General features: G+C 48.4%; 1 protein-coding gene across 6 annotated transcripts in view; it reads left to right on the forward strand.

Annotated features, from left to right (window-relative positions):
- PRRC2B (proline rich coiled-coil 2B) overlaps nucleotides 1-26590 on the forward strand; it is a 635269-nt gene that overhangs the window by 289510 nt on the left and 319169 nt on the right. For 4 of the 6 annotated variants that reach the window (XM_069237079.1, XM_069237080.1, XM_069237081.1 and 1 more), the window contains exons 16-18: nucleotides 14136-14373; nucleotides 15771-17720; nucleotides 18897-19096. In XM_069237079.1, the coding sequence (XP_069093180.1) occupies nucleotides 14136-14373; nucleotides 15771-17720; nucleotides 18897-19096 (2388 nt within the window). The remainder of the gene's footprint in view (nucleotides 1-14135; nucleotides 14374-15770; nucleotides 17721-18896; nucleotides 19097-26590) is intronic. The other 2 variants (XM_069237083.1, XM_069237084.1) reach the window with 2 other exon arrangements.

Genomic DNA, 26590 nt, shown 5'->3' on the forward strand with positions numbered 1-26590 from the left:
AGGCCGGTGAGTCTGGGGCCAAAGCAGTTGGTGTCTTCTGTTCTTCCTCTGCAGGGGTTTTTCAGCTCAGCAGTCCTCTTCTTGTAGTTTCAGGAATCTAAATTCTTAGGTTCAGGGGAGCCCTTAAATACTAAATTTAAGGGCGTGTTTAGGTCTGGGGGGTTAGTAGCCAATGGCTACTAGCCCTGAGGGTGAGTACACCCTCTTTGTGCCTCCTCCCAAGGGGATGGGGTCACATCCCTAATCCTATTGGGGGAATCCTCCATCTCCAAGATGGAGGATTTCTAAAAGTTGGTCACTTCAGCTCAGGACACCTTAGGGGCTGTCCTGACTGGCCAGTGACTCCTCCTTGTTATTCTCATTATTTTCTCCGACCTTGCCGCCAAAAGTGGGGGCCGTGGCCGGAGGGGGCGGGCAACTCCACTAGCTGGAGTGTCCTGCTGTGCTGGCACAAAGGGGTGAGCCTTTTGAGGCTCACCGCCAGGTGTGACAGCTCCTGCCTGGGGGAGGTGTTAGCATCTCCATTCAGTGCAGGCTTTGTTACTGGCCTCAGAGTGACAAAGGCACTCTCCCCATGGGGCCAGCAACATGTCTCGGATGTGGCAGGCTGCTGGAACCAGTCAGCCTACACAGATAGTCGGTTAAGGTTTCAGGGGGCACCTCTAAGGTGCCCTCTGTGGTGTATTTTACAATAAAATGTACACTGGCATCAGTGTGCATTTATTGTGCTGAGAAGTTTGATACCAAACTTCCCAGTTTTCAGTGTAGCCATTATGGTGCTGTGGAGTTCGTGTAAAACAGACTCCCAGACCATATACTCTTATGGCTACCCTGCACTTACAATGTCTAAGGTATTGCTTAGACACTGTAGGGGCACAGTGCTCATGCACTGGTGCCCTCACCTATGGTATAGTGCACCCTGCCTTAGGGCTGTAAGGCCTACTAGAGGGGTGACTTATCTATACCTGCATAGGCAGTGAGAGGCTGGCATGGCACCCTGAGGGGAGTGCCATGTCGACTTACTCGTTTTGTTCTCCCCAGCACACACAAGCTGGCAAGCAGTGTGTCTGTGCTGAGTGAGGGGTCTCCAGGGTGGCATAAGACATGCTGCAGCCCTTAGAGACCTTCCTTGGCATCAGGGCCCTTGGTACCAGGGGTACCACTTACAAGGGACTTATCTGGATGCCAGGGTGTGCCAATCGTGGATACAAAAGTACAGGTTAGGGAAAGAACACTGGTGCTGGGGCCTGGTTAGCAGGCCTCAGCACACTTTCAATTCAAAACATAGCATCAGCAAAGGCAAAAAGTCAGGGGGTAAACATGCCAAGGAGGCATTTCCTTACACTGTCTATATGGTGCACTAAAAAGTACACAGTGCAGAGAGTCCAGTGGATCCATAAATTGTTTTGCCGGGCAAAAGTGATAGGACTACTGCTCTAATTTGTGGTAGTGTGGGCGAGCAGTTAGGCTTGTCATTGGGTAGTGCTAAGCATTTGTTGTACTCACAGAGGCAATAAATGAGACACACACTCAAAGAATAAATCCGAGATCAAATTAGAAAAAAACCCAATTCTTTTTATATATGTTTCAAACCCAAGAACTTTGTGATCCGGTAAATAGACTTTTGAGCAGAAACACTTTTCAGTTCCTGAAATCAACACTAAGTGTAGTTCTTTCAATGTTCTCCTATGGCGTACGGACACCAGGGTGAATTTGATCTCGGGGAGCTGGCAGATGTCATTGGCACCGGTGACCCACCTCCGATTGCGTTGGGGCTGACGGGTGCAGTGGTTGCTGGAGGAGTCTAGTTTTCTCACCACAAGGCTGCATGAGAGGGGTGAAACCTGAGTGGACTCTGACTCTAAGCATCTGGAGAACTTAGTTGGTACTATTGGTTGGCTTCTCCTCGGGTCAGGGACGTCTGGCGCAGAGGTCACTTCAGGTGTTGGCTCTTTTCTGTTTCAGGGGCTGCAGAGTCCGCTCTTTAAACTTTGCTGCAGAGCAGTTCCGCTGCTCATGGGAGTCTGAGTCTTTGTAGAAGGCAGGCAGTCCTCCTGGTTTTCTTGCAGGCGCAGCTGCAGGACGAGTTCTTGGGCACAGTCCGGCGAGGTCAGCTGGTAGGGCTGGCACAGAGTTAGCTGCTTCTTCCTCTTCTTCAAGGATGGGACTCTTCTTTGTCCTTGGCTTCGTAGGTAGTCAGGATCTGAATTCTAGGGTTCAGGGGTGCCACCTAAATACTCAAGGGGTGTTACAGTAAGTGCCAGGTGGTAGCCAATGGGCTGACCACCTTTACGGTGACTATACCCTTTCTATGACCACTTCCGCTGGGAAGTGGGCATAACAATAGTGGCGTAAAACGTTCCAAACAAGATGGAGAAATTTAAAAAGTAGTGTCCGCTTCAGCTCGTCCACCTTTGGGGTGCGGCTTGCATGAAATACACACATCTAATCTGCCTAATTTTCCTGCCTGTGCTGCCGCCAAAAGTGGGGTCAGGACAGGGGGTTCGGTACTCCACCATCTGGAGAGTCTTGGGTCGCATTTCAAAGGTGGCTAGGCCTTTGAAGTTTCCCGCCCTGGAATGTCCATCCTGCCTGGGAGAGATGTTAACACCCCTTACCAGTGCAGGCTTTTGCCTCTGGTCCGCAAGAGTTCTGGCTCTCACCTTGGGGGGGACCAGAAACATGTGTAGAATGGCTGAATTGGTCAGGACCAGTTAGTCAATACTCTAATAGCTGGTTGGTTTTTCAGGGGGCACCTCTAAGTTGCCCTCTGGGTGCAGTCACTAATAAATCCCTCACTGGCATCAGTGAGGGCTTTATTAATGTGAGATGTTTGATACCAAACATCAATATATTCAGCGCACCCATCATGTAGCTGGGAAACTCGTAATGACCAGTGTCCAGCACATGCATTTAAAATGGCTTCCCTGTTCACTCACTGTAAGGAAATGCCTCCTTGGCATGGTTGCCCCCTGACTTTTTGCCTTTGCTGATGCTATGTTTACAATTGAAAGTGTGCTGAGGCCTGCTAACCAGGCCCCAGCACCAGTGTTCTTTCCCTAACCTGTACTTTTGTATCCACAATTGGCAGACCCTGGCATCCAGATAAGTCCCTTGTAACTGGTACTTCTATTACCAAGGGCCCTGATGCCAAGGAAGGTCTCTAAGGGCTGCAGCATGTCTTATGCCACCCTGGAGACCTCTCACTCAGCACAGACACACTGCTTACCAGCTTGTGTGTGCTAGTGAGGACAAAACGAGTAAGTCGACATGGCACTCCCCTCAGGGTGCCATGCCAGCCTCTCACTGCCTATGCAGTATAGGTAAGACACCCCTCTAGCAGGCCTTACAGCCCTAAGGCAGGGTGCACTATACCATAGGTGAGGGTACCAGTGCATGAGCATAGTACCCCTACAGTGTCTAAACAAAACCTTAGACATTGTAAGTGCAGGGTAGCCATAAGAGTATATGGTCTGGGAGTCTGTCAAACCCGAACTCCACAGCACCATAATGGCTACACTGAAAACTGGGAAGTTTGGTATCAAACTTCTCAGCACAATAAATGCACACTGATGCCAGTGTACATTTTATTGTAAAATACACCACAGAGGGCACCTTAGAGGTGCCCCCTGAAACTTAACCGACTATCTGTGTAGGCTGACTAGTTTTAGCAGCCTGCCACAAACCGAGACATGTTGCTGGCCCCATGGGGAGAGTGCCTTTGTCACTCTGAGGCCAGTAACAAAGCCTGCACTGGGTGGAGATGCTAACACCTCTCCCAGGCAGGAATTGTCACACCTGGCGGTGAGCCTCAAAGGCTCACCGCCTTTGTGCCAACCCAGCAGGACACTCCAGCTAGTGGAGTTGCCCGCCCCCTCCGGCCCGGCCCCCACTTTTGGCGGCAAGGCCGGAGAAAATAATGAGAATAACAAGGAGGAGTCACTGGCCAGTCAGGACAGCCCCTAAGGTGTCCTGAGCTGAGGTGACTCTAACTTTTAGAAATCCTCCATCTTGCAGATGGAGGATTCCCCCAATAGGGTTAGGATTGTGACCCCCTCCCCTTGGGAGGAGGCACAAAGAGGGTGTACCCACCCTCAGGGCTAGTAGCCATTGGCTACTAACCCCCCAGACCTAAACACGCCCTTAAATTTAGTATTTAAGGGCTACCCTGAACCCTAGAAAATTAGATTCCTGCAACTACAAGAGGAAGGACTGCCTAGCTGAAAACCCCTGCAGCGGAAGACCAGAAGACGACAACTGCCTTGGCTCCAGAAACTCACCGGCCTGTCTCCTGCCTTCCAAAGATCCTGCTCCAGCGACGCCTTCCAAAGGGACCAGCGACCTCGACATCCTCTGAGGACTGCCCCTGCTTCGAAAAGACAAGAAACTCCCGAGGACAGCGGACCTGCTCCAAGAAAAGCTGCAACTTTGGTTCCAGCAGCTCCAAAGAACCCTGCAAGCTCCCTGCAAGAAGCGTGAGACTTGCAACACTGCACCCGGCGACCCCGACTCGGCTGGTGGCGATCCAACACCTCAGGAGGGACCCCAGGACTACTCTAAGACTGTGAGTACAAAAACCTGTCCCCCCTGAGCCCCCACAGCGCCGCCTGCAGAGGGAATCCCGAGGCTTCCCCTGACCGCGACTCTTTGAACCTAAAGTCCCGACGCCTGGGAGAGACCCTGCACCCGCAGCCCCCAGGACCTGAAGGACCGGACTTTCACTGGAGAAGTGACCCCCAGGAGTCCCTCTCCCTTGCCCAAGTGGAGGTTTCCCCGAGGAATCCCCCCCTTGCCTGCCTGCAGCGCTGAAGAGATCCCGAGATCTCTCATAGACTAACATTGAAAACCCGACGCCTGTTTCCACACTGCACCCGGCCGCCCCCGCGCTGCTGAGGGTGAAATTTCTGTGTGGGCTTGTGTTCCCCCCGGTGCCTTACAAAACCCCCCTGGTCTGCCCTCCGAAGACGCGGGTACTTACCTGCAAGCAGACCGGAACCGGGGCACCCCCTTCTCTCCATTCTAGCCTATGTGTTTTGGGCACCACTTTGAACTCTGCACCTGACCGGCCCTGAGCTGCTGGTGTGGTGACTTTGGGGTTGCTCTGAACCCCCAACGGTGGGCTACCTTGGACCAAGAACTGAACCCTGTAAGTGTCTTACTTACCTGGTAAAACTAACAAATACTTACCTCCCCTAGGAACTGTGAAAATTGCACTAAGTGTCCACTTTTAAAACAGCTATTTGTGAATAACTTGAAAAGTATACATGCAATTTTGATGATTTGAAGTTCCTAAAGTACTTACCTGCAATACCTTTCGAATGAGCTATTACATGTAGAATTTGAACCTGTGGTTCTTAAAATAAACTAAGAAAAGATATTTTTCTATATAAAAACCTATTGGCTGGATTTGTCTCTGAGTGTGTGTACCTCATTTATTGTCTATGTGTATGTACAACAAATGCTTAACACTACTCCTTGGATAAGCCTACTGCTCGACCACACTACCACAAAATAGAGCATTAGTATTATCTCTTTTTACCACTATTTTACCTCTAAGGGGAACCCTTGGACTCTGTGCATGCTATTCCTTACTTTGAAATAGCACATACAGAGCCAACTTCCTACATTGGTGGATCAGCGGTGGGGTACAAGACTTTGCATTTGCTGGACTACTCAGCCAATACCTGATCACACGACAAATTCCAAAATTGTCATTAGAAATTGATTTTTGCAATTTGAAAAGTTTTCTAAATTCTTAAAAGACCTGCTAGGGCCTTGTGTTAGATCCTGTTTAGCATTTCTTTTAGAGTTTAAAAGTTTGTAAAAGTTTGAATTAGATTCTAGAACCAGTTGTAGATTCTTAAAAAGTATTCCAACTTTTAGAAGCAAAATGTCTAGCACAGATGTGAATGTGGTGGAACTCGACACCACACCTTACCTCCATCTACAGATGAGAGAGCTAAGGTCACTCTGTAAACTAAAGAAAATAGCAATGGGCCCCAAACCTACCAAAGTACAGCTCCAGGAGCTGTTGGCAGAGTTTGAAAAGGCCAACCCCTCTGAGGATGGCAACTCAGAGGATGAAGATAGTGACTTGGAGGGAAATTCCCCCCCTCCAGTCCTACTTAGGGAGAGCAGGGCTTCTCAAGCCCTGACTCCACAAATAATAGTCAGAGATGCTGGTTCCCTCACAGGAGGGACCAACAACTCTGAAATCACTGAGGATAACTCCAGTGAAGAGGACATCCAGTTAGCCAGGATGGCCAAAAGATTGGCTTTGGAAAGACAGATCCTAGCCATAGAGAGGGAAAGACAAGAGATGGGCCTAGGACCCATCAATGGTGGCAGCAACATAAATAGGGTCAGAGATTCTCCTGACATGTTGAAAATCCCCAAAGGGATTGTAACTAAATATGAAGATGGTGATGACATCACCAAATGGTTCACAGCTTTTGAGAGGGCTTGTGTAACCAGAAAAGTGAACAGATCTCACTGGGGTGCTCTCCTTTGGGAAATGTTCACAGGAAAGTGTAGGGATAGACTCCTCACACTCTCTGGACAAGATGCAGAATCTTATGACCTCATGAAGGGTACCCTGATTGAGGGCTTTGGATTCTCCACTGAGGAGTACAGGATTAGGTTCAGGGGGGCTCAAAAATCCTCGAGCCAGACCTGGGTTGACTTTGTTGACTACTCAGTGAAAACACTAGATGGTTGGATTCAAGGCAGTGGTGTAAGTAATTATGATGGGCTGTACAATTTATTTGTGAAAGAACACCTGTTAAGTAATTGTTTCAATGATAAACTGCATCAGCATCTGGTAGACCTAGGACCAATTTCTCCCCAAGAATTGGGAAAGAAGGCGGACCATTGGGTCAAGACAAGGGTGTCCAAGACTTCAACAGGGGGTGACCAAAAGAAAGGGGTCACAAAGACTCCCCAGCAGAAGGGTGATGAGACAACCAAAACTAAAAATAGTAAAGAGTCTTCTACAGGCCCCCAAAAACCTGCACAGGAGGGTGGGCCCAGAGCCTCTTCACAAAACAATGGGTACAAGGGTAAAAACTTTGATCCCAAAAAGGCCTGGTGTCATAGCTGTAAACAGCATGGACACCAAACTGGAGACAAGGCCTGTCCCAAGAAAGGTTCCACTCCAAACTCCCATCCAGGTAACACTGGTATGGCTAGTCTCCAAGTGGGATCAACAGTGTGCCCAGAGCAAATCAGGGTCCACACTGAAGCTACTCTAGTTTCTGAGGGTGGGGTGGATTTAGCCACACTAGCTGTCTGGCCGCCTAACATGCAAAAATACAGACAGCAACTCTTAATTAATGGGACTAGAATAGAGGGCCTGAGGGATACAGGTGCCAGTGTCACCATGGTGACAGAGAAACTGGTTTCCCCTGGCCAATACCTGACTGGAAAAACTTACACAGTCACCAACGCTGACAATCAGAGAAAAGTACATCCCATGGCAATGGTTACTTTAGAATGGGGAGGGGTCAATGGCCTGAAACAGGTGGTGGTCTCCTCAAATATCCCAGTGGACTGTCTGCTTGGAAATGACCTGGAGTCCTCAGCATGGGCTGAGGTAGAGCTAAAAACCCATGCAGCAATGCTGGGTATCCCTGAACTGGTGTGTGTGAAAACAAGAGCACAATGCAAGGCACAGGGTGAAAAAGTAGAGCTGGAGTCTGGAAAAATGGCCCAGCCTACCAAGAGAACAGGAAAGTCAGTTGGGAAACCAACTGCAACACAGCAAAAGAAAGGGAACCTCTCTTCTCAGGAAGAAGTTCTGCCCTCTGAGGGAACTGAGCCTTTGGAACTTGAACCTTATCAGGTTGAGCTCTTAGGCCCAGGGGGACCCTCAAGGGAAGAGCTGTGTAAGGGACAAGAAACCTGTCCCTCTCTTGAAGGCCTTAGGCAGCAAGCTGCTGAAGAGTCCAAAGGCAAGAAAAATGGAACACATAGGGTCTATTGGGAAGATGGGCTCCTGTACACTGAGGCCAGAGACCCCAAACCTGGTGCCACTAGGAGAGTGGTAGTGCCTCAGCTGTTCAGAGAGTTCATCCTAACATTGGCCCATGACATTCCCCTTGCTGGACATTTGGGACAAACCAAGACGTGGGAGAGGTTAGTCAACCACTTCTACTGGCCCAATATGTCCAGCATGGTTAAGGAGTTTTGCCTCTCCTGCCCCACCTGTCAAGCCAGTGGTAAGACAGGTGGGCATCCAAAGGCCCCCCTCATTCCACTTCCAGTGGTGGGGGTGCCCTTTGAAAGAGTGGGTGTGGACATAGTTGGTCCACTGGAACCTCCCACAGCCTCAGGAAATATGTATATCCTGGTAGTAGTGGATCATGCTACCAGGTATCCTGAAGCTATTCCCCTTAGGTCAACTACTGCCCCTGCAGTAGCCAAGGCCCTCATTGGTATCTTTACCAGAGTGGGTTTCCCTAAGGAGGTGGTGTCTGACCGAGGTACCAACTTCATGTCAGCATACCTAAAGCACATGTGGAATGAGTGTGGAGTGACTTATAAATTCACTACACCATACCATCCACAAACTAATGGCTTGGTTGAGAGATTCAACAAGACATTAAAGGGCATGATCATGGGGCTCCCAGAAAAACTCAAAAGGAGATGGGATGTCCTCCTGCCATGTCTGCTTTTCGCTTACAGGGAGGTACCACAGAAGGGAGTAGGGTTCTCACCCTTTGAACTTCTGTTTGGTCATCCTGTAAGGGGACCACTTGCCCTTGTTAAAGAAGGCTGGGAGAGACCTCTCCATGAGCCTAAACAGGACATAGTGGACTATGTACTTGGCCTTCGCTCTAGAATGGCAGAGTACATGGAAAAGGCAACCAAAAACCTTGAGGCCAGCCAACAGCTCCAGAAGTTTTGGTATGACCAAAAGGCTGCACTGGTTGAGTTCCAACCAGGGCAGAAGGTCTGGGTTCTGGAGCCTGTGGCTCCCAGGGCACTCCAGGACAAATGGAGTGGCCCTTACCCAGTACTAGAGAGGAAGAGTCAGGTCACCTACTTGGTGGACCTGGGCACAAGCAGGAGCCCCAAAAGGGTGATCCATGTAAACCGCCTTAAGCTCTTCCACGACAGGGCTGATGTCAATCTGTTGATGGTAACAGATGAGGATCAGGAGGCAGAGAGTGAACCTCTCCCTGATCTTCTGTCATCAGACCCAAAAGATGGTACAGTAGATGGAGTGATCTACTCAGACACCCTCTCTGGCCAACAGCAAGCTGATTGTAGGAGAGTCCTACAACAGTTTCCTGAACTCTTCTCCTTAACCCCTGGTCAGACACACCTGTGTACCCATGATGTGGACACAGGAGACAGCATGCCTGTCAAGAACAAAATCTTTAGACAGTCTGACCATGTTAAGGAAAGCATCAAGGTGGAAGTCCACAAGATGCTGGAATTGGGAGTCATTGAGCGCTCTGACAGCCCCTGGGCTAGCCCAGTGGTCTTAGTCCCCAAACCTCACACCACAGATGGAAAGAAAGAGATGAGGTTTTGTGTGGACTACAGAGGGCTCAATTCTGTCACCAAGACAGATGCTCATCCAATTCCAAGAGCTGATGAGCTCATTGATAAATTAGGTGCTGCTAAATTTCTAAGTACCTTTGACTTGACAGCAGGGTACTGGCAAATAAAAATGGCACCTGGAGCAAAAGAAAAGACAGCATTCTCCACACCTGATGGGCATTATCAGTTTACTGTTATGCCCTTTGGTTTAAAGAATGCCCCTGCCACCTTCCAAAGGTTGGTGAATCAAGTCCTTGCTGGCTTGGAGGCCTTTAGCACAGCTTATCTTGATGATATTGCTGTCTTTAGCTCCACCTGGCAGGATCACCTGGTCCACCTGAGGAAGGTTTTGAAGGCTCTGCAATCTGCAGGCCTCTCTATCAAGGCATCCAAATGCCAGATAGGGCAGGGAACTGTGGTTTACTTGGGACACCTTGTAGGTGGAGGCCAAGTTCAGCCACTCCAACCCAAGATCCAGACTATTCTGGACTGGGTAGCTCCAAAAACCCAGACTCAAGTCAGGGCATTCCTTGGCTTGACTGGGTACTACAGGAGGTTTGTGAAGGGATATGGATCCATTGTGACAGCCCTCACTGAGCTCACCTCCAAGAAAATGCCCAAGAAAGTGAACTGGACTGTGGACTGCCAACAGGCCTTTGACACCCTGAAACAGGCAATGTGCTCAGCACCAGTTCTCAAAGCTCCAGATTATTCTAAGCAGTTCATTGTGCAGACTGATGCCTCTGAACATGGGATAGGGGCAGTTTTGTCCCAAACAAATGATGATGGCCTTGACCAGCCTGTTGCTTTCATTAGCAGGAGGTTACTCCCCAGGGAGCAGCGTTGGAGTGCCATTGAGAGGGAGGCCTTTGCTGTGGTTTGGTCCCTGAAGAAGCTGAGACCATACCTCTTTGGGACTCACTTCCTAGTTCAAACTGACCACAGACCTCTCAAATGGCTGATGCAAATGAAAGGTGAAAATCCTAAACTGTTGAGGTGGTCCATCTCCCTACAGGGAATGGACTTTATAGTGGAACACAGACCTGGGACTGCCCATGCCAATGCAGATGGCCTTTCCAGGTTCTTCCACTTAGAAAATGAAGACTCTCTTGGGAAAGGTTAGTCTCATCCTCTTTCGTTTGGGGGGGGGTTGTGTAAGGAAATGCCTCCTTGGCATGGTTGCCCCCTGACTTTTTGCCTTTGCTGATGCTATGTTTACAATTGAAAGTGTGCTGAGGCCTGCTAACCAGGCCCCAGCACCAGTGTTCTTTCCCTAACCTGTACTTTTGTATCCACAATTGGCAGACCCTGGCATCCAGATAAGTCCCTTGTAACTGGTACTTCTATTACCAAGGGCCCTGATGCCAAGGAAGGTCTCTAAGGGCTGCAGCATGTCTTATGCCACCCTGGAGACCTCTCACTCAGCACAGACACACTGCTTACCAGCTTGTGTGTGCTAGTGAGGACAAAACGAGTAAGTCGACATGGCACTCCCCTCAGGGTGCCATGCCAGCCTCTCACTGCCTATGCAGTATAGGTAAGACACCCCTCTAGCAGGCCTTACAGCCCTAAGGCAGGGTGCACTATACCATAGGTGAGGGTACCAGTGCATGAGCATAGTACCCCTACAGTGTCTAAACAAAACCTTAGACATTGTAAGTGCAGGGTAGCCATAAGAGTATATGGTCTGGGAGTCTGTCAAACCCGAACTCCACAGCACCATAATGGCTACACTGAAAACTGGGAAGTTTGGTATCAAACTTCTCAGCACAATAAATGCACACTGATGCCAGTGTACATTTTATTGTAAAATACACCACAGAGGGCACCTTAGAGGTGCCCCCTGAAACTTAACCGACTATCTGTGTAGGCTGACTAGTTTTAGCAGCCTGCCACAAACCGAGACATGTTGCTGGCCCCATGGGGAGAGTGCCTTTGTCACTCTGAGGCCAGTAACAAAGCCTGCACTGGGTGGAGATGCTAACACCTCTCCCAGGCAGGAATTGTCACACCTGGCGGTGAGCCTCAAAGGCTCACCGCCTTTGTGCCAACCCAGCAGGACACTCCAGCTAGTGGAGTTGCCCGCCCCCTCCGGCCCGGCCCCCACTTTTGGCGGCAAGGCCGGAGAAAATAATGAGAATAACAAGGAGGAGTCACTGGCCAGTCAGGACAGCCCCTAAGGTGTCCTGAGCTGAGGTGACTCTAACTTTTAGAAATCCTCCATCTTGCAGATGGAGGATTCCCCCAATAGGGTTAGGATTGTGACCCCCTCCCCTTGGGAGGAGGCACAAAGAGGGTGTACCCACCCTCAGGGCTAGTAGCCATTGGCTACTAACCCCCCAGACCTAAACACGCCCTTAAATTTAGTATTTAAGGGCTACCCTGAACCCTAGAAAATTAGATTCCTGCAACTACAAGAGGAAGGACTGCCTAGCTGAAAACCCCTGCAGCGGAAGACCAGAAGACGACAACTGCCTTGGCTCCAGAAACTCACCGGCCTGTCTCCTGCCTTCCAAAGATCCTGCTCCAGCGACGCCTTCCAAAGGGACCAGCGACCTCGACATCCTCTGAGGACTGCCCCTGCTTCGAAAAGACAAGAAACTCCCGAGGACAGCGGACCTGCTCCAAGAAAAGCTGCAACTTTGGTTCCAGCAGCTCCAAAGAACCCTGCAAGCTCCCCGCAAGAAGCGTGAGACTTGCAACACTGCACCCGGCGACCCCGACTCGGCTGGTGGCGATCCAACACCTCAGGAGGGACCCCAGGACTACTCTAAGACTGTGAGTACAAAAACCTGTCCCCCCTGAGCCCCCACAGCGCCGCCTGCAGAGGGAATCCCGAGGCTTCCCCTGACCGCGACTCTTTGAACCTAAAGTCCCGACGCCTGGGAGAGACCCTGCACCCGCAGCCCCCAGGACCTGAAGGACCGGACTTTCACTGGAGAAGTGACCCCCAGGAGTCCCTCTCCCTTGCCCAAGTGGAGGTTTCCCCGAGGAATCCCCCCCTTGCCTGCCTGCAGCGCTGAAGAGATCCCGAGATCTCTCATAGACTAACATTGAAAACCCGACGCCTGTTTCCACACTGCACCCGGCCGCCCCCGCGCTGCTGAGGGTGAAATTTCTGTGTGGGCTTGTGTTCCCCCCGGTGCCTTACAAAACCCCCCTGGTCTGCCCTCCGAAGACGCGGGTACTTACCTGCAAGCAGACCGGAACCGGGGCACCCCCTTCTCTCCATTCTAGCCTATGTGTTTTGGGCACCACTTTGAACTCTGCACCTGACCGGCCCTGAGCTGCTGGTGTGGTGACTTTGGGGTTGCTCTGAACCCCCAACGGTGGGCTACCTTGGACCAAGAACTGAACCCTGTAAGTGTCTTACTTACCTGGTAAAACTAACAAATACTTACCTCCCCTAGGAACTGTGAAAATTGCACTAAGTGTCCACTTTTAAAACAGCTATTTGTGAATAACTTGAAAAGTATACATGCAATTTTGATGATTTGAAGTTCCTAAAGTACTTACCTGCAATACCTTTCGAATGAGCTATTACATGTAGAATTTGAACCTGTGGTTCTTAAAATAAACTAAGAAAAGATATTTTTCTATATAAAAACCTATTGGCTGGATTTGTCTCTGAGTGTGTGTACCTCATTTATTGTCTATGTGTATGTACAACAAATGCTTAACACTACTCCTTGGATAAGCCTACTGCTCGACCACACTACCACAAAATAGAGCATTAGTATTATCTCTTTTTACCACTATTTTACCTCTAAGGGGAACCCTTGGACTCTGTGCATGCTATTCCTTACTTTGAAATAGCACATACAGAGCCAACTTCCTACACTCACTATATCTGAGAATCGACAAAGACTTAGCAGGGGCATATCTGCTCTTGCAGATATGCCCTCACATGTAATATAATGCACCCCGCCTTAGGGCTGTAAGGCCTGCTAGAGGGGTGACTTGCTTATATTGCATGCACTGTGTAGGGGACGTGGCACACTGTATGCTATGTTGTGTTTTCACTTTTGTCCTCACCAAGACACGCAGCCTGCAATGGCAGCCTGTCGTGCTTGGTGAGCGGTCCCTTAGGGTGGCACAATTTGTCCTTCTGCCCTTAAGTACCCTCTATAGTACCCCAAGGTACCATTTACTAGGGACTTACGGTGGGTGCTAAAGGTTTTGCCGTTAAGGGGGTGGGGGTGGGGGCGGGGAGGGTGGAGAGGAGGAAACAGCTGTGCAGTTTTGGGGACGAAATCTGGCACTGGGGACCTGGTTAGCAGGGACCCAGTGCACTTTTAGTCTCAATTACACCAGAAACCAAGTAAAAAGTGGGGGGGGTGACCATGTCAAAGAGGTATTTTCCTACAAATACCGACACCAGGGTCTGATTAGCAGACCTCAGTGCACTGTCACTCGAAAACCAGTATTTAGTAGTCATAAAAGGGGGCAAAAGGTGGGGAGAGGGGTATCTGCAAAGAAGCCCAATTTCCTAAACCCCACCCTTAGCAGATGCTATGTTTTGAACAAATTGGAATTGTCCTTTGTGCTTGCAACTGCCAGTTTTATTCCTGTTGTCTTTTCTGCTGCAGGGACCATGAAACAGATGGCTCAGCAGGACTCTATGAACGGGCCAAGCGGCTGCAGGTCTGACCACTGCCGGCCTGACGAGAGCTGCCAGCCTTCCATGCAGCAAGAGAGACGGCCTCCTTCCACAGAGCTTCCCCAGTCCTGGAGTCAGGAGAGTTACTCTCCTATTCAGAACAAGGGCTACACCCTGGGCCAGCACAGGCAAGCTGAAGCTATTGGGGTGGACGGAGTGCACAGCAGGTCAGTCTGTCTGGTTTCAGTGTCTTTACTGATGGCATATGTGACACACTGGGTGAACCAGAGGAGGCATTTACTTATTAAAGGTATTCCACACACTGTTCATGGAGAAACCTTTCAAGCAGAGAAGTGGTCAAATGTTTTAATTGTCTACGATCCCTAGGTGCTCGGCCTTCGGTTTTGTCTCTTAAAGTGGCACAAATCTTAAGTTCCAGATTTCACATGACTAAACGGGTGCAGAAACATGCACCCATCTTTCACACCCATATGCAGATGCTGCATTAAGGTTTTAAAACCTATTTGAATATTTCAAAACCAAGTGTAATTAATCCTTGTTTAAAAAAAAATCTTTCAGTTGAATGAGAAGTGCACTAAAAGCAGCCCAGAGTTCTCCGCAAAGAAGGCACTTATGCGAAAGTTACCCTATATTAGAGTTTGGGTGTGGGGAGTTGGTAACCTGCTGTTTTTTTTCTTACGAAGGCTGACAAACTGGTAGTGATTGGCGTTCTTACCCCTTGATTGGTGTGTGGAATACTTTTTAAGATCAGTGAAGTTTTTCTAGAAAATAGATATTTATTGTGCTTTCCAGTTTCTTTCTGCTGGTCTGCATCTTCATTTGTGTAGACAGTTGATGTGACTTGATTTTAACATGTCATATTCTCGCCTCTTTTTTTGAGTTTTTCCTTTTTCACCCTTCCAATTTTTCTTCCTTTTTTTCTGTTTTTAGTTTGGTCTGCTAAGCGTTTTCATGCTCAGCCGTCTGTATCCTGGGACAGTTTTGCTAATTGCAGAAATTGAACATGATTGAGGAATTCATAAGTAGAATTTATTACTGTGGTGGGGATTGAGCGGAATTATCTACACCAAATACCTACATTTATTTATTTTTAAACAACCTATTCATGTCAAATTTGCCTTTGGGCACCAAGCTTCTCGTTCCATCCCAGTGGCCCTTCACAGTCGGTCAGTCCAGTGTTGGCACATGTCAACAACAGCTGACTTCAAGGGAAAGGGCCAGTTAGTCACAGGCACGTATGTGCCACCATCTCTCCTGCCCCTTCCCTTCTGCCCTCAGACTCCAGCCCATCACCTTCATGGATCATCTGCCCTCCACTTGCAAGAGTCCTGTGAACTGGTTTAGCTTGTTTTGTAGGAGGGACTGTGGCATTTGTGGCCACTACCCCAGATGGTTGCTCACCTTGGAGGCCCTATTACGAGGTAGTTGACCTTCAGCCTTCCAAAGAGTTGCCCCTTTAAACTCTGTGTCCTGGGAGGAATGCAGTCAGTCAAATGTGCTGTGATGTAGAACGAGTACGCAGTAAGCGTAATCCATTTGGCTCTGCTTGGAATGTGGAGCAGTGCTCCAATCCCACTGACTCCTTTCTCTGATTTCCTTTTAGGAATGAAAGCGCTTATGCAACCTCAGTGGAAAGGTCAGAGGGCATACACGCCCAAAGAGACCAATTTGAGGAGCGAGGGGAAGAGTACTCAACAACCAGCAATTATGATCTGAAGCCCCAAGTACACTATAGCTGCTGCATATCTCCTCGAAAAGATCAGGAAATGTTATTTGAACCTCAGGAAATGCTGCCAGGCCAGTGCGATTGTAGAGCTCGACAGGGGAACTTCAAGGGTTCTCCTTTAAGTGACTCTGACTTTATACAGGGTGATAAAGCTCACTATAATGGATGGGATATACCGCAGTGCCCTAAATCTTCAGACACTTCTAGCAGTGTGGAAGAGGAATCATGCAAGGATGACCACACCACACACCCAGTTTCTTGGAAGGAAATGTTTGACGAGTTGCCAACAGGAGATTGGGGTTCTGAGGCTTCAAGGAGTACCAATTGTCAGGAACAAATGGGAAGGACAAGGAGATCTGGTCCTAATAAAAAACCAATCCTGAAAGACCTCAAGGTGGAGGAGACAAAGGAGTTGGTGAAGATCAAGCCAGATGCTGAAGAGCATGCACAGACTACAAAAGAAAAAGTTGAAAACTCTTCCACCATTGGCAATGAAGCCAGTATCTATCCTGACTCCTCACCTACTCCTGATGGATCTTTATTAGAGGATAAAACGTGTGGTTACAGCAGTTACACCAGGGAATCTGAGAAACCTTATGAAGACAAGTCAGCAAGACTTTGTGAGAGCAAGTTTCCAGAGGCCAAGTACCCTCCTCCCATTAAACGAAGTAACTGGATTTTCATAGATGAAGAGCAGGCTTTTGGAGACAGAGGCCAAGTCAGAGGAAGAAGCCGTGCTTTTAAGGAGTTCACGATCCGTGGTGGTCGAGGCAAAGGAACTTACAGCAGTACAAGAAATGCCAGAGGCCGAGGCTATCGTGAGTTCATCCAGATTAATGCCTTCACAAGAGGCAGGCCTATGAGACGCAGAGTACTCAATGAGACACCTAGTGAAGGATCTGAATATGAGGAGCTTCCCAAGCGTCGAAGAGAAAGGGGTTATGATAATGGCAATGAAGGAGTCCTTCCTGAAAGGGAGGGCAACACCCTACAGAGGGGGGATTTAAGAGACTCATGGCGGTCAAACAAAATTTACTCTGAGCCTAGCAGTCTGGACTCAAGGTTAAGAACACAGAGAGTGTTTGGAAGGTCACTGCCACCCAGGCTAACAGGACAAAGAGGTTTTGAATCCAAGGAGTCTCTCAACTGGCGGGGGAAGAGCAACCGTTGGCAAGGAGATGGTCCTCCATCTGATGCATTTGGATATAGAGGTCCTTCTGAGAATGACTATGCGCGCAATCCCAACAGGTTTTCAGACTCCTTTTCTGCACAGGTTTATGATGGGTACCAAGATGGTGGATGTATTTTTAATCAAGACGATTATGATACAGAGGGCATGGATAATAGAGCTTCAAGGAGGAGAAGGGCCCCTCGGCAAGACAAACCACCACGGTTCCGACGTCTTCAGCAAGAGAAAGACCCTGTTGGCCAATTAACTCGTACGGTTGGGGCAAATGTAGTTCAAACTCAGTGGTCAGGGCAGTCCATGTTGTCTCCATCAGACAGAAATGGTCCACCTGTGACAAGATCTCCAGAGCTGACCAACCATAACTGCTCAGATCAGGCCATTGAAGAGTGGGAGACTGCTTCTGAAAGTAGTGACTTCAGTGAGAGGCGGGAAGGCCCGCCAGAGGTGGATGGCAGCCTGTCAAGTGGCAGCTTGGGTGAGAAGCGGGAGATGTCCAAGAGGAGTTTCTCCAGCCAGAGACCCCTCACGGACAGGCAGAGCCGAAAGGTGGATACTACTGGGTATGTGGAGACATTGGGAAAGTCTAGTGGGAATAGTGCTCAAAACGACCCCAGTGGATCTCCAATAAAGACTGAAAGGTAAACCCTAGATTTGAAAGTTCAGTCTGTGCTTTGTGAAACACCTTGCTTGGTTAAAGTTTAATTGCACAGATATGTTTGCATGCAAATTCTTTAGACAATTGGACGTGCATACAGTTGAATGAAATTGGGGTGCACAGGCTGTGTGCTTCCTCAATTGTCTCAACTTTCAGTGCGATTTCCAGCTCGCCTGCCACGATTAGATTGAAAATCAGGTGGCTGGCATTTGAGCTTGAGGCCTAATTATTTCTAAATATTGTAGTAATTTCTGAAATTGCAAAAATACTTGTCCCAGGATTGCAGCGTGCTTTTTCTTACTGCAGAAGGGGAAGAGAACTGTGTGGTCTTCTCTGCCACATTGTTGATCCTGTATCACTTGAAAGTAAGTGTTTTGCTACATGATCAAAGTTGGCTCTCCTTGGAAAGCAAAACTCTAATCATTTTTCTCCCAATGAGTTGGGGCTCATATGTGGGCGAGCATTGTTCAAAATCCGTTCAGCCACAAAAGGCTACAACTGTCAAAAATCACTAGAGCAAACCAGGAACATTTCAAGTTGCTCCATTATGCAAGTGCAGTGCGGCTCTTGGAGCTGTGCCATTAAGATACTGGGGGGTAGATTAGTATCTTTTGGGAAAAATTCAGTCAAAATTTTGAAAATGGGCCCGAAATCACTGGAAATTGAGACTGTATCCCTTACCCCTTTGTTAAAATAGACTTTGGATTGTCTTTGGTCAGTTTACTCAAAGGGTTACTGGGTAGTAACAAAGGTGATGTCATGCTCATTGTGTACTGTTTATATACCTGGATGGTGGGAATGCATTTCAAGGCGAGTCATTTTCTGGTGTTTAACATGAAATCAATATCGCCCCTGAATTTCTTTTTTTATCTTTGCCGTTCTCATTGGTTCTTCTTTCCAAAACCCTTTTTCTTGCTCCTTGTCATCCCATGGTTGCACCTCTTGAAAAGCATTCACGGCTGTCTGCAGGTGATGCCTGTGAGTCTTGTTAATTCTTGATATCTGCTGTTCTGCAGCCTGAAAGAACATGTGAACTGGCAGCTTGGGAAAGTTCGCTAAATACTAAAGTGTCCCCCTTCCCCAAGCAAGCAGTTGCTGTTTTGTTGAACTTATTTAGTGTTGTCTGTTTTGTTCATGAAACTGTCCTCTCTTGATGCAGCAGGTCCCCTGTGGACGAGACCTTTTCTGCGCTCAGCCGATTGGACAGTGGCAGTAACCACTCGCTGTACAGCATGGAGCGGTCTACACACAGCAGCGCAGACTCACCAGACACTCCAGGGAAGAAGCACGACAAGGAACCTAAATCCTCCACGCAGAAGACTTCAGAAACCTTGGTGCAGTATGACGGCAGCTACAGCAGTAAGTCCCCTGTTGTGTGGCGATACAACTCAGGAAATTGGTTGTCAAAAAAACTTGAGCCCCAGGCACAGTCATTTGTGGAGTTCTGTATGGTTTTTCTAGTTTTCACAATCGCTCTCCACAACTCTCTCCCTTACACTCACTCCTCACTTTCACAGCATTCCCGTTTCACTCCCTACCTTCACAACATTCCTTTTTCACTTCATAGTTTCCTTGTGGGAAACTGGGCTGTTTTTGCAGGTGTCCTCCCACCCCCCACTCTTCATGACTTTGTTCACTCTTTAGAACTACTAAATGCTGATTTCCAACTGATAGTGCACTGAGGGCTGCTAAACAGACCTCCTTGCCAGTGCTCTTTTCTTTTAAAAAAAAAGAAGGTCTGATTGTTTTACAGTTGCACAGGACTTCAGCACCCCTGTGTGTTCCTAGTAAATGGTATCCCTAGTATACAGGGCAAAGGCACTAAAGAGGGTTCTTAAGGGCTGCAACATCTCATGCTACCCTAAGGAACTGACACACAAATAGCACAGCGTGTCAGGATGCAACCCTTTGAAAACAAAATCACTTCATGTATTACATGTAAGTCACCCCTACAGCAGGCCTTAAGAGGCCCAAGGCAGGGTGCGTTATTATACATGTGAGCTCATACCTGCATGAGCAGATATACCCCTGTGATGTCCAATTCTAGTACTAAATATCACAAGTGACCGGTTGTAGGAAGCTGGCTCTTTCTATAGTGGACCAAAAAGAGATTCACTGGGAGCCCAGGCAAACCCCAAGGTAGCTCCAGAGGCACATGTGACACTTCCAATGCTCTTTTATGGGGTAGTGCTAAGCATGTGCATTTTTTGGGTGCGGTAATTGTAGGAAGTTGGCTCTGTATGTGCTATTTCAAAGTAAGGAATAGCATGCACAGAGTCCAAGGGTTCCCCTTAGAGGTAAAATAGTGGTAAAAATAGATAATACTAATGCTCTATTTTGTGGTAGTGTGGTCGAGCAGTAGGCTTATCCAAGGAGTAGTGTTAAGCATTTGTTGTACATACACATAGACAATAAATGAGGTACACACACTCAGAGACAAATCCAGCCAATAGGTTTTGTTATAGAAAAATATCTTTTCTTAGTTTATTTTAAGAACCACAGGTTCAAATTTAACATGTAATATCTTGTTTGAAAGCTATTGCAGGTAAGTACATTAGGAACTTTGAATCATTTCAATTGCATGTATACTTTTCAAGTTATTCACAAAAAGCTATTTTAAAAGTGGACACTTAGTGCAATTTTCACAGTTCCTGGGGGAGGTAAGTTTTTGTTAGGTTTACCAGGTAAGTACGACACTTACAGGGTTCAGTTCTTGGTCCAAGGTAACCCACCGTTGGGGGTTCAGAGCAACCTCAAAGTTACCACACCAGCAGCTCAGGGCCGGTCAGGTGCAGAGTTCAAAGTGGTGCCCAAAACGCATAGGCTAGAATTGAGAGAAGGGGGTGCCCCGGTTCCGGTCTGCTTGCAGGTAAGTACCCGCGTCTTCGGAGGGCAGACCAGGGGGGTTTTGTAGGGCACCAGGGGGGACACAAGCCCACACAGAAATTTCACCCTCAGCAGCGCGGGGGCGGCCGGGTGCAGTGTAGAAACAAGCGTCGGGTTTGCAATGTTAGTCTATGAGAGATCAACGGATCTCTTCAGCGCTGCAGGCAGGCAAGGGGGGGGGCTTCCTCGGGGAAACCTCCACTTGGGCAAGGGAGAGGGACTCCTGGGGGTCACTTCTCCAGTGAAAGTCCGGTCCTTCAGGTCCTGGGGGCTGCGGGTGCAGGGTCTTTTCCAGGCGTCGGGACTTAGGTTTCAGAGAGTCGCGGTCAGGGGAAGCCTCGGGACTCCCTCTGCAGGCGGCGCTGTGGGGGTTCAGGGGGGACAGGTTTTGGTACTCAGTCGGAGAGTAGTCCGGGGGTCCTCCCTGAGGTGTTGGTTTTCCACCAGCCGAGTCGGGGTCGCCGGGTGCAGTGTTGCAAGTCTCACGCTTCTTGCGGGGAGTTGCAGGGTTCTTTAAAGCTGCTTCTTGAAACAAAGTTGCAGTCTTTTTGGAGCAGGTCCGCTGTCCTCGGGAGTTTCTGGTCGTCGTCGAAGCAGGGCAGTCCTCAGAGGATTCAGAGGTCGCTGGTCCCTTTGGAAGGCGTCGCTGGAGCAGAGTTCTTTGGAAGGCAGGAGACAGGCCGGTGAGTTTCTGGAGCCAAGGCAGTTGTTGTCTTCTGGTCTTCCTCTGCAGGGGTTTTCAGCTGGGCAGTCCTTCTTCTTGTAGTTTGCAGGAATCTAATGTTCGATGGCATCTGTCGCTGTAGATACGCATGTTCTGCAATAGCTCGCCATCTGGTGTTGGGCCGGAGTGTTACAAGTTGTTTTTCTTCGAAGAAGTCTTTCGAGTCACGGGACCGAGTGACTCCTCCTTTTGTCTCCATTGCGCATGGGCGTCGACTCCATCTTCGATTGTTTTTTTTCCGCCATCGGGTTCGGACGTGTTCCTGTCGCTCCGAGTTTCGGAACGGAAAATTAGCTAATTTCGGAAGATTTTCGTCGGTATTGTTGTGTTCGGGATCGGCGTACTTACATTCAACACCGCATCGAAGATCGAAGAGCTCCGGTGCCCTTCGGGGTAGTTTTTCGATCCTCCGTCGGGGCCTGGTCGGCCCGACCGCGTGCTGAAGAACGCCGATGGAACGGACCCCGTTTCGTTTCTGCCCCAAATGCCACAATAAATACCCCTACACAGACCAACACTTGGTCTGCAACCTGTGCCTGTCACCTGAGCACAGCGAAGACACCTGCGAGGCCTGTCGTGCGTTCCGGTCCCGAAAAACACTCCGAGACCGTCGAGCCAGAAGACTTCAGATGGCGTCTGCACCGACAGCCCAACGGGAGTTCGAGGAACAGGAAGAGGAAGGTACCTTCTCGATCCAAGACTCAGACTCCGAAGGATTCGACGATACACAAACCGTGAGTAAGACGTCAAAAACCACACAGAGAAACATTTACAAGGCCCAGGGGACGCCACTGCCACCAGGCCATGGCTCGACCCATAAATTCGGTGACCGACCGTCGGCACCGAAAAAGGCCCAAACAGTGCCGAGATCGTCCGACTCCGGTCGAGACACCGGCACGCAGCCTTCTCGGGACCGAGAAAGTGCTGGAGACAAGCCTCGACACCGAGATGCCGGTGTGGACACGGCTCGACGCCGAGACAGCGGCACCGAAACAGATCGACGCCGAGAGGTTTCGGCCCCGAAAAGGAAAAAAGTCACCTCGGAGCCGAAAAACACGCAGACAAAGTTTCGATGCCGAAACAAACTGCAGGCTCTTATACAGAAGAGCACTCGCTAACCTCCCAAATGCAGAAGCATAGGTTTGAGGAAGAGCTACAAGCAACTGATGTGGACCATACGCAAAAGCGTATCTTCATTCAGCAGGGGACAGGAAAAATAAGCACCCTTCCCCCCATTAGGAGAAAGAGGAGGTTGGAGTTCCAGACGGAACAAACACCACAACCAAAAGTGGTGAAAAGAGTTACACCACCACCCTCTCCTCCGCCCGTGATTGACGTTTCACCAGCACAAACTCCATCACACTCCCCAGCTCACACCACCATGAGCCAGGGTGACCAAGATCAGGACGCATGGGACCTATACGACGCCCCAGTGTCAGATAACAGCCCGGAGGCATACCCTACAAAGCCATCTCCACTAGAAGACAGCACCGCGTACTCTCAGGTGGTGGCTAGAGCAGCACAATATCACAATGTAAGCCTCCACTCAGAACAGGTCGAGGATGATTTCTTGTTCAACACACTCTCCTCCACCCACAGCTCATACCAAAGCCTGCCTATGCTCCCTGGTATGCTCCGGCACGCAAAAGACATATTTAAGGAGCCGGTCAAAAGTAGGGCAATCACACCAAGGGTGGAAAAAAAGTATAAGCCGCCTCCTACGGACCCGGTTTTCATCACTACACAGCTGCCACCAGACTCTGTTGTTGTAGGAGCAGCTAGGAAAAGGGCCAACTCCCACACATCTGGAGATGCACCACCCCCAGATAAAGAAAGCCGCAAGTTCGATGCAGCTGGTAAGAGAGTCGCAGCACAAGCTGCAAACCAGTGGCGCATCGCGAACTCCCAGGCACTACTTGCGCGCTATGACAGAGCCCACTGGGACGAGATGCAACATCTCATTGAACATCTGCCCAAGGACTTACAAAATAGGGCAAAGCAAGTGGTCGAGGAAGGACAGACCATTTCCAACAACCAGATCCGCTCCTCCATGGACGCTGCAGATACAGCTGCACGGACAATTAATACATCTGTAACTATCAGAAGGCATGCATGGCTCCGAACGTCTGGATTTAAACCAGAGATTCAACAAGCAGTTCTCAATATGCCTTTTAATGAAAAAGAACTGTTCGGTCCAGAAGTGGACACAGCGATTGAGAAACTCAAAAAAGATACGGACACTGCCAAAGCCATGGGCGCACTCTACTCCCCGCAGAGCAGAGGGAATTACAGCACATTCCGTAAAACGCCCTTTCGAGGGGGGTTTCGAGGTCAAAGCACACAAGCCAGCACCTCACAAGCCACACCGTCCAGTTACCAGGGACAGTATAGAGGAGGTTTTCGGGGACAATATAGAGGAGGGCAATTCCCTAGAAATAGAGGAAGATTTCAAAGCCCCTACTACTAAACAGTGACTCACAGGTCACTCACCCCCTCCACACAACACCAGTGGGGGGAAGAATAGGTCATTATTACAAAGCATGGGAGGAAATCACTACAGACACTTGGGTTCTAGCAATTATCCAACATGGTTATTGCATAGAATTTCTACAATTCCCTCCAAACATACCACCAAAAGCACAAAATTTAACAACACACCATTCCAATCTCCTGGAGATAGAAGTGCAGGCACTATTGCAAAAGAATGCAATCGAATTAGTGCCAAACACACAAATAAACACAGAAGTTTACTCACTGTACTTTCTGATACCAAAGAAGGACAAAACACTGAGACCAATCCTAGACCTCAGAGTAGTGAACACTTTCATCAAATCAGACCACTTCCACATGGTCACACTACAAGAAGTATTGCCATTGCTAAAACTGCACGACTACATGGCAACTTTAGACCTCAAGGATGCTTATTTCCATATACCAATACACCCATCGCACAGGAAATACCTAAGGTTTGTATTCAAAGGAATACATTACCAATTCAAGGTACTGCCTTTCGGATTAACAACCGCACCAAGAGTCTTTACCAAATGTCTAGCGGTAGTCGCAGCACACATAAGAAGGCAGCAGATACATGTGTTCCCATATCTAGACGACTGGCTAATCAAGGCCCATTCGTTAATAGAGTGCTCAAATCACACAAATCATATCATACAAACCCTCTTCAAACTAGGGTTCACCGTCAATTTCACAAAATCCAAAATTCTGCCACGCAAGGTACAACAATACCTGGGAGCCATAATAGACACATCAAAAGGAGTAGCCACTCCAAGTCCACAAAGAATTCCAAATTTCAACACCATCATACAACGCATGTATCCAACACAAAAGATACAAGCAAAGATGGTATTACAACTCCTAGGCATGATGTCATCATGCATAGCCATTGTCCCAAACGCAAGACTGCACATGAGGCCCTTACAACAATGCCTAGCATCACAGTGGTCTCAAGCACAGGGTCACCTTCTAGATCTGGTGTTAATAGACCGCCAAACTTACCTCTCGCTTCTGTGGTGGAACAACATAAATTTAAACAAGGGGCGGCCTTTCCAAGACCCAGTGCCACAATACGTAATAACAACAGATGCTTCCATGACAGGGTGGGGAGCACACCTCAATCAACACAGCATACAAGGACAATGGAACGTACATCAAACAAAACTGCATATCAATCACCTAGAACTTCTAGCAGTTTTTCAAGCACTAAAAGCTTTCCAACCAATAATAGTTCACAAATACATTCTCGTCAAAACAGACAACATGACAACAATGTATTATCTAAACAAGCAGGGGGGGACGCACTCCACGCAGTTAAGCCTGCTAGCACAAAAAATTTGGCATTGGGCAATTCACAACCAAATTCGCCTAATTGCACAGTTTATACCAGGGATACAAAATCAACTCGCAGACAATCTCTCTCGAGATCACCAACAGGTCCACGAATGGGAAATTCACCCCCAAATTCTGAACACTTATTTCAAACTCTGGGGAACACCTCAGATAGACTTGTTTGCGACAAGGGAGAACGCAAAATGCCAAAACTTCGCATCCAGATACCCACACAAACAATCCCAAGGCAATGCCCTATGGATGAACTGGTCAGGGATATTTGCTTACGCTTTTCCTCCTCTCCCTCTCCTTCCTTACCTGGTAAACAAACTCAGTCAAAGCAAACTCAAACTCATATTGATAGCACCAACTTGGGCAAGGCAACCCTGGTACACAACGCTGCTAGACCTATCAGTGGTACCCTGCATCAAATTGCCCAACAGGCCAGATCTGTTGACACAGCACAACCAAAAGATCAGACACCCAGATCCAGCATCGCTGAATCTAGCAATCTGGCTCCTGAAATCCTAGAATTCGGGCACTTACAACTTACCCAAGAATGTATGGAAGTCATAAAACAAGCAAGAAGGCCATCCACCAGGCACTGCTATGCAAGTAAATGGAAGAGGTTTGTTTGCTACTGCCATATTAATCAAATACAACCATTACACACAACTCCAGAACATGTAGTGGGTTACTTGCTTCACTTACAAAAATCTAACCTAGCTTTCTCTTCCATTAAGATTCACCTTGCAGCAATATCTGCATACCTGCAAACTACCTATTCAACTTCCCTATATAAAATACCAGTCATTAAAGCATTCATGGAGGGCCTTAGGAGAATTATTCCACCAAGAACACTACCTGTTCCTTCATGGAACCTAAATGTTGTCCTAACTAGACTTATGGGTCCACCTTTTGAACCCATGCACTCCTGCGACATACAGTTCCTAACCTGGAAGGTGGCATTTCTCATCGCCATTACTTCCCTAAGAAGAGTAAGCGAGATTCAGGCGTTTACTATACAGGAACCTTTTATACAACTACACAAAAATAAAGTCGTCCTAAGGACCAATCCTAAATTTTTGCCAAAGGTTATTTCACCGTTCCATCTAAATCAAACAGTGGAACTTCCAGTGTTCTTTCCACAGCCAGATACCGTAGCTGAAAGGGCACTACATACATTAGATGTCAAAAGAGCATTAATGTATTACATTGACAGAACAAAAAACATCAGAAAGACTAAACAACTCTTTATTGCATTTCAAAAACCTCACGCAGGAAACCCAATTTCAAAACAAGGTATAGCCAGATGGATAGTTAAATGCATCCAAATCTGCTACCTTAAAGCTAAACGACAGCTGCCCATTACACCAAGGGCACACTCAACCAGAAAGAAA

This window comes from Pleurodeles waltl, chromosome 6 (genome assembly GCF_031143425.1).
Source record: "Pleurodeles waltl isolate 20211129_DDA chromosome 6, aPleWal1.hap1.20221129, whole genome shotgun sequence".
NCBI lineage: Eukaryota > Metazoa > Chordata > Amphibia > Caudata > Salamandridae > Pleurodeles > Pleurodeles waltl.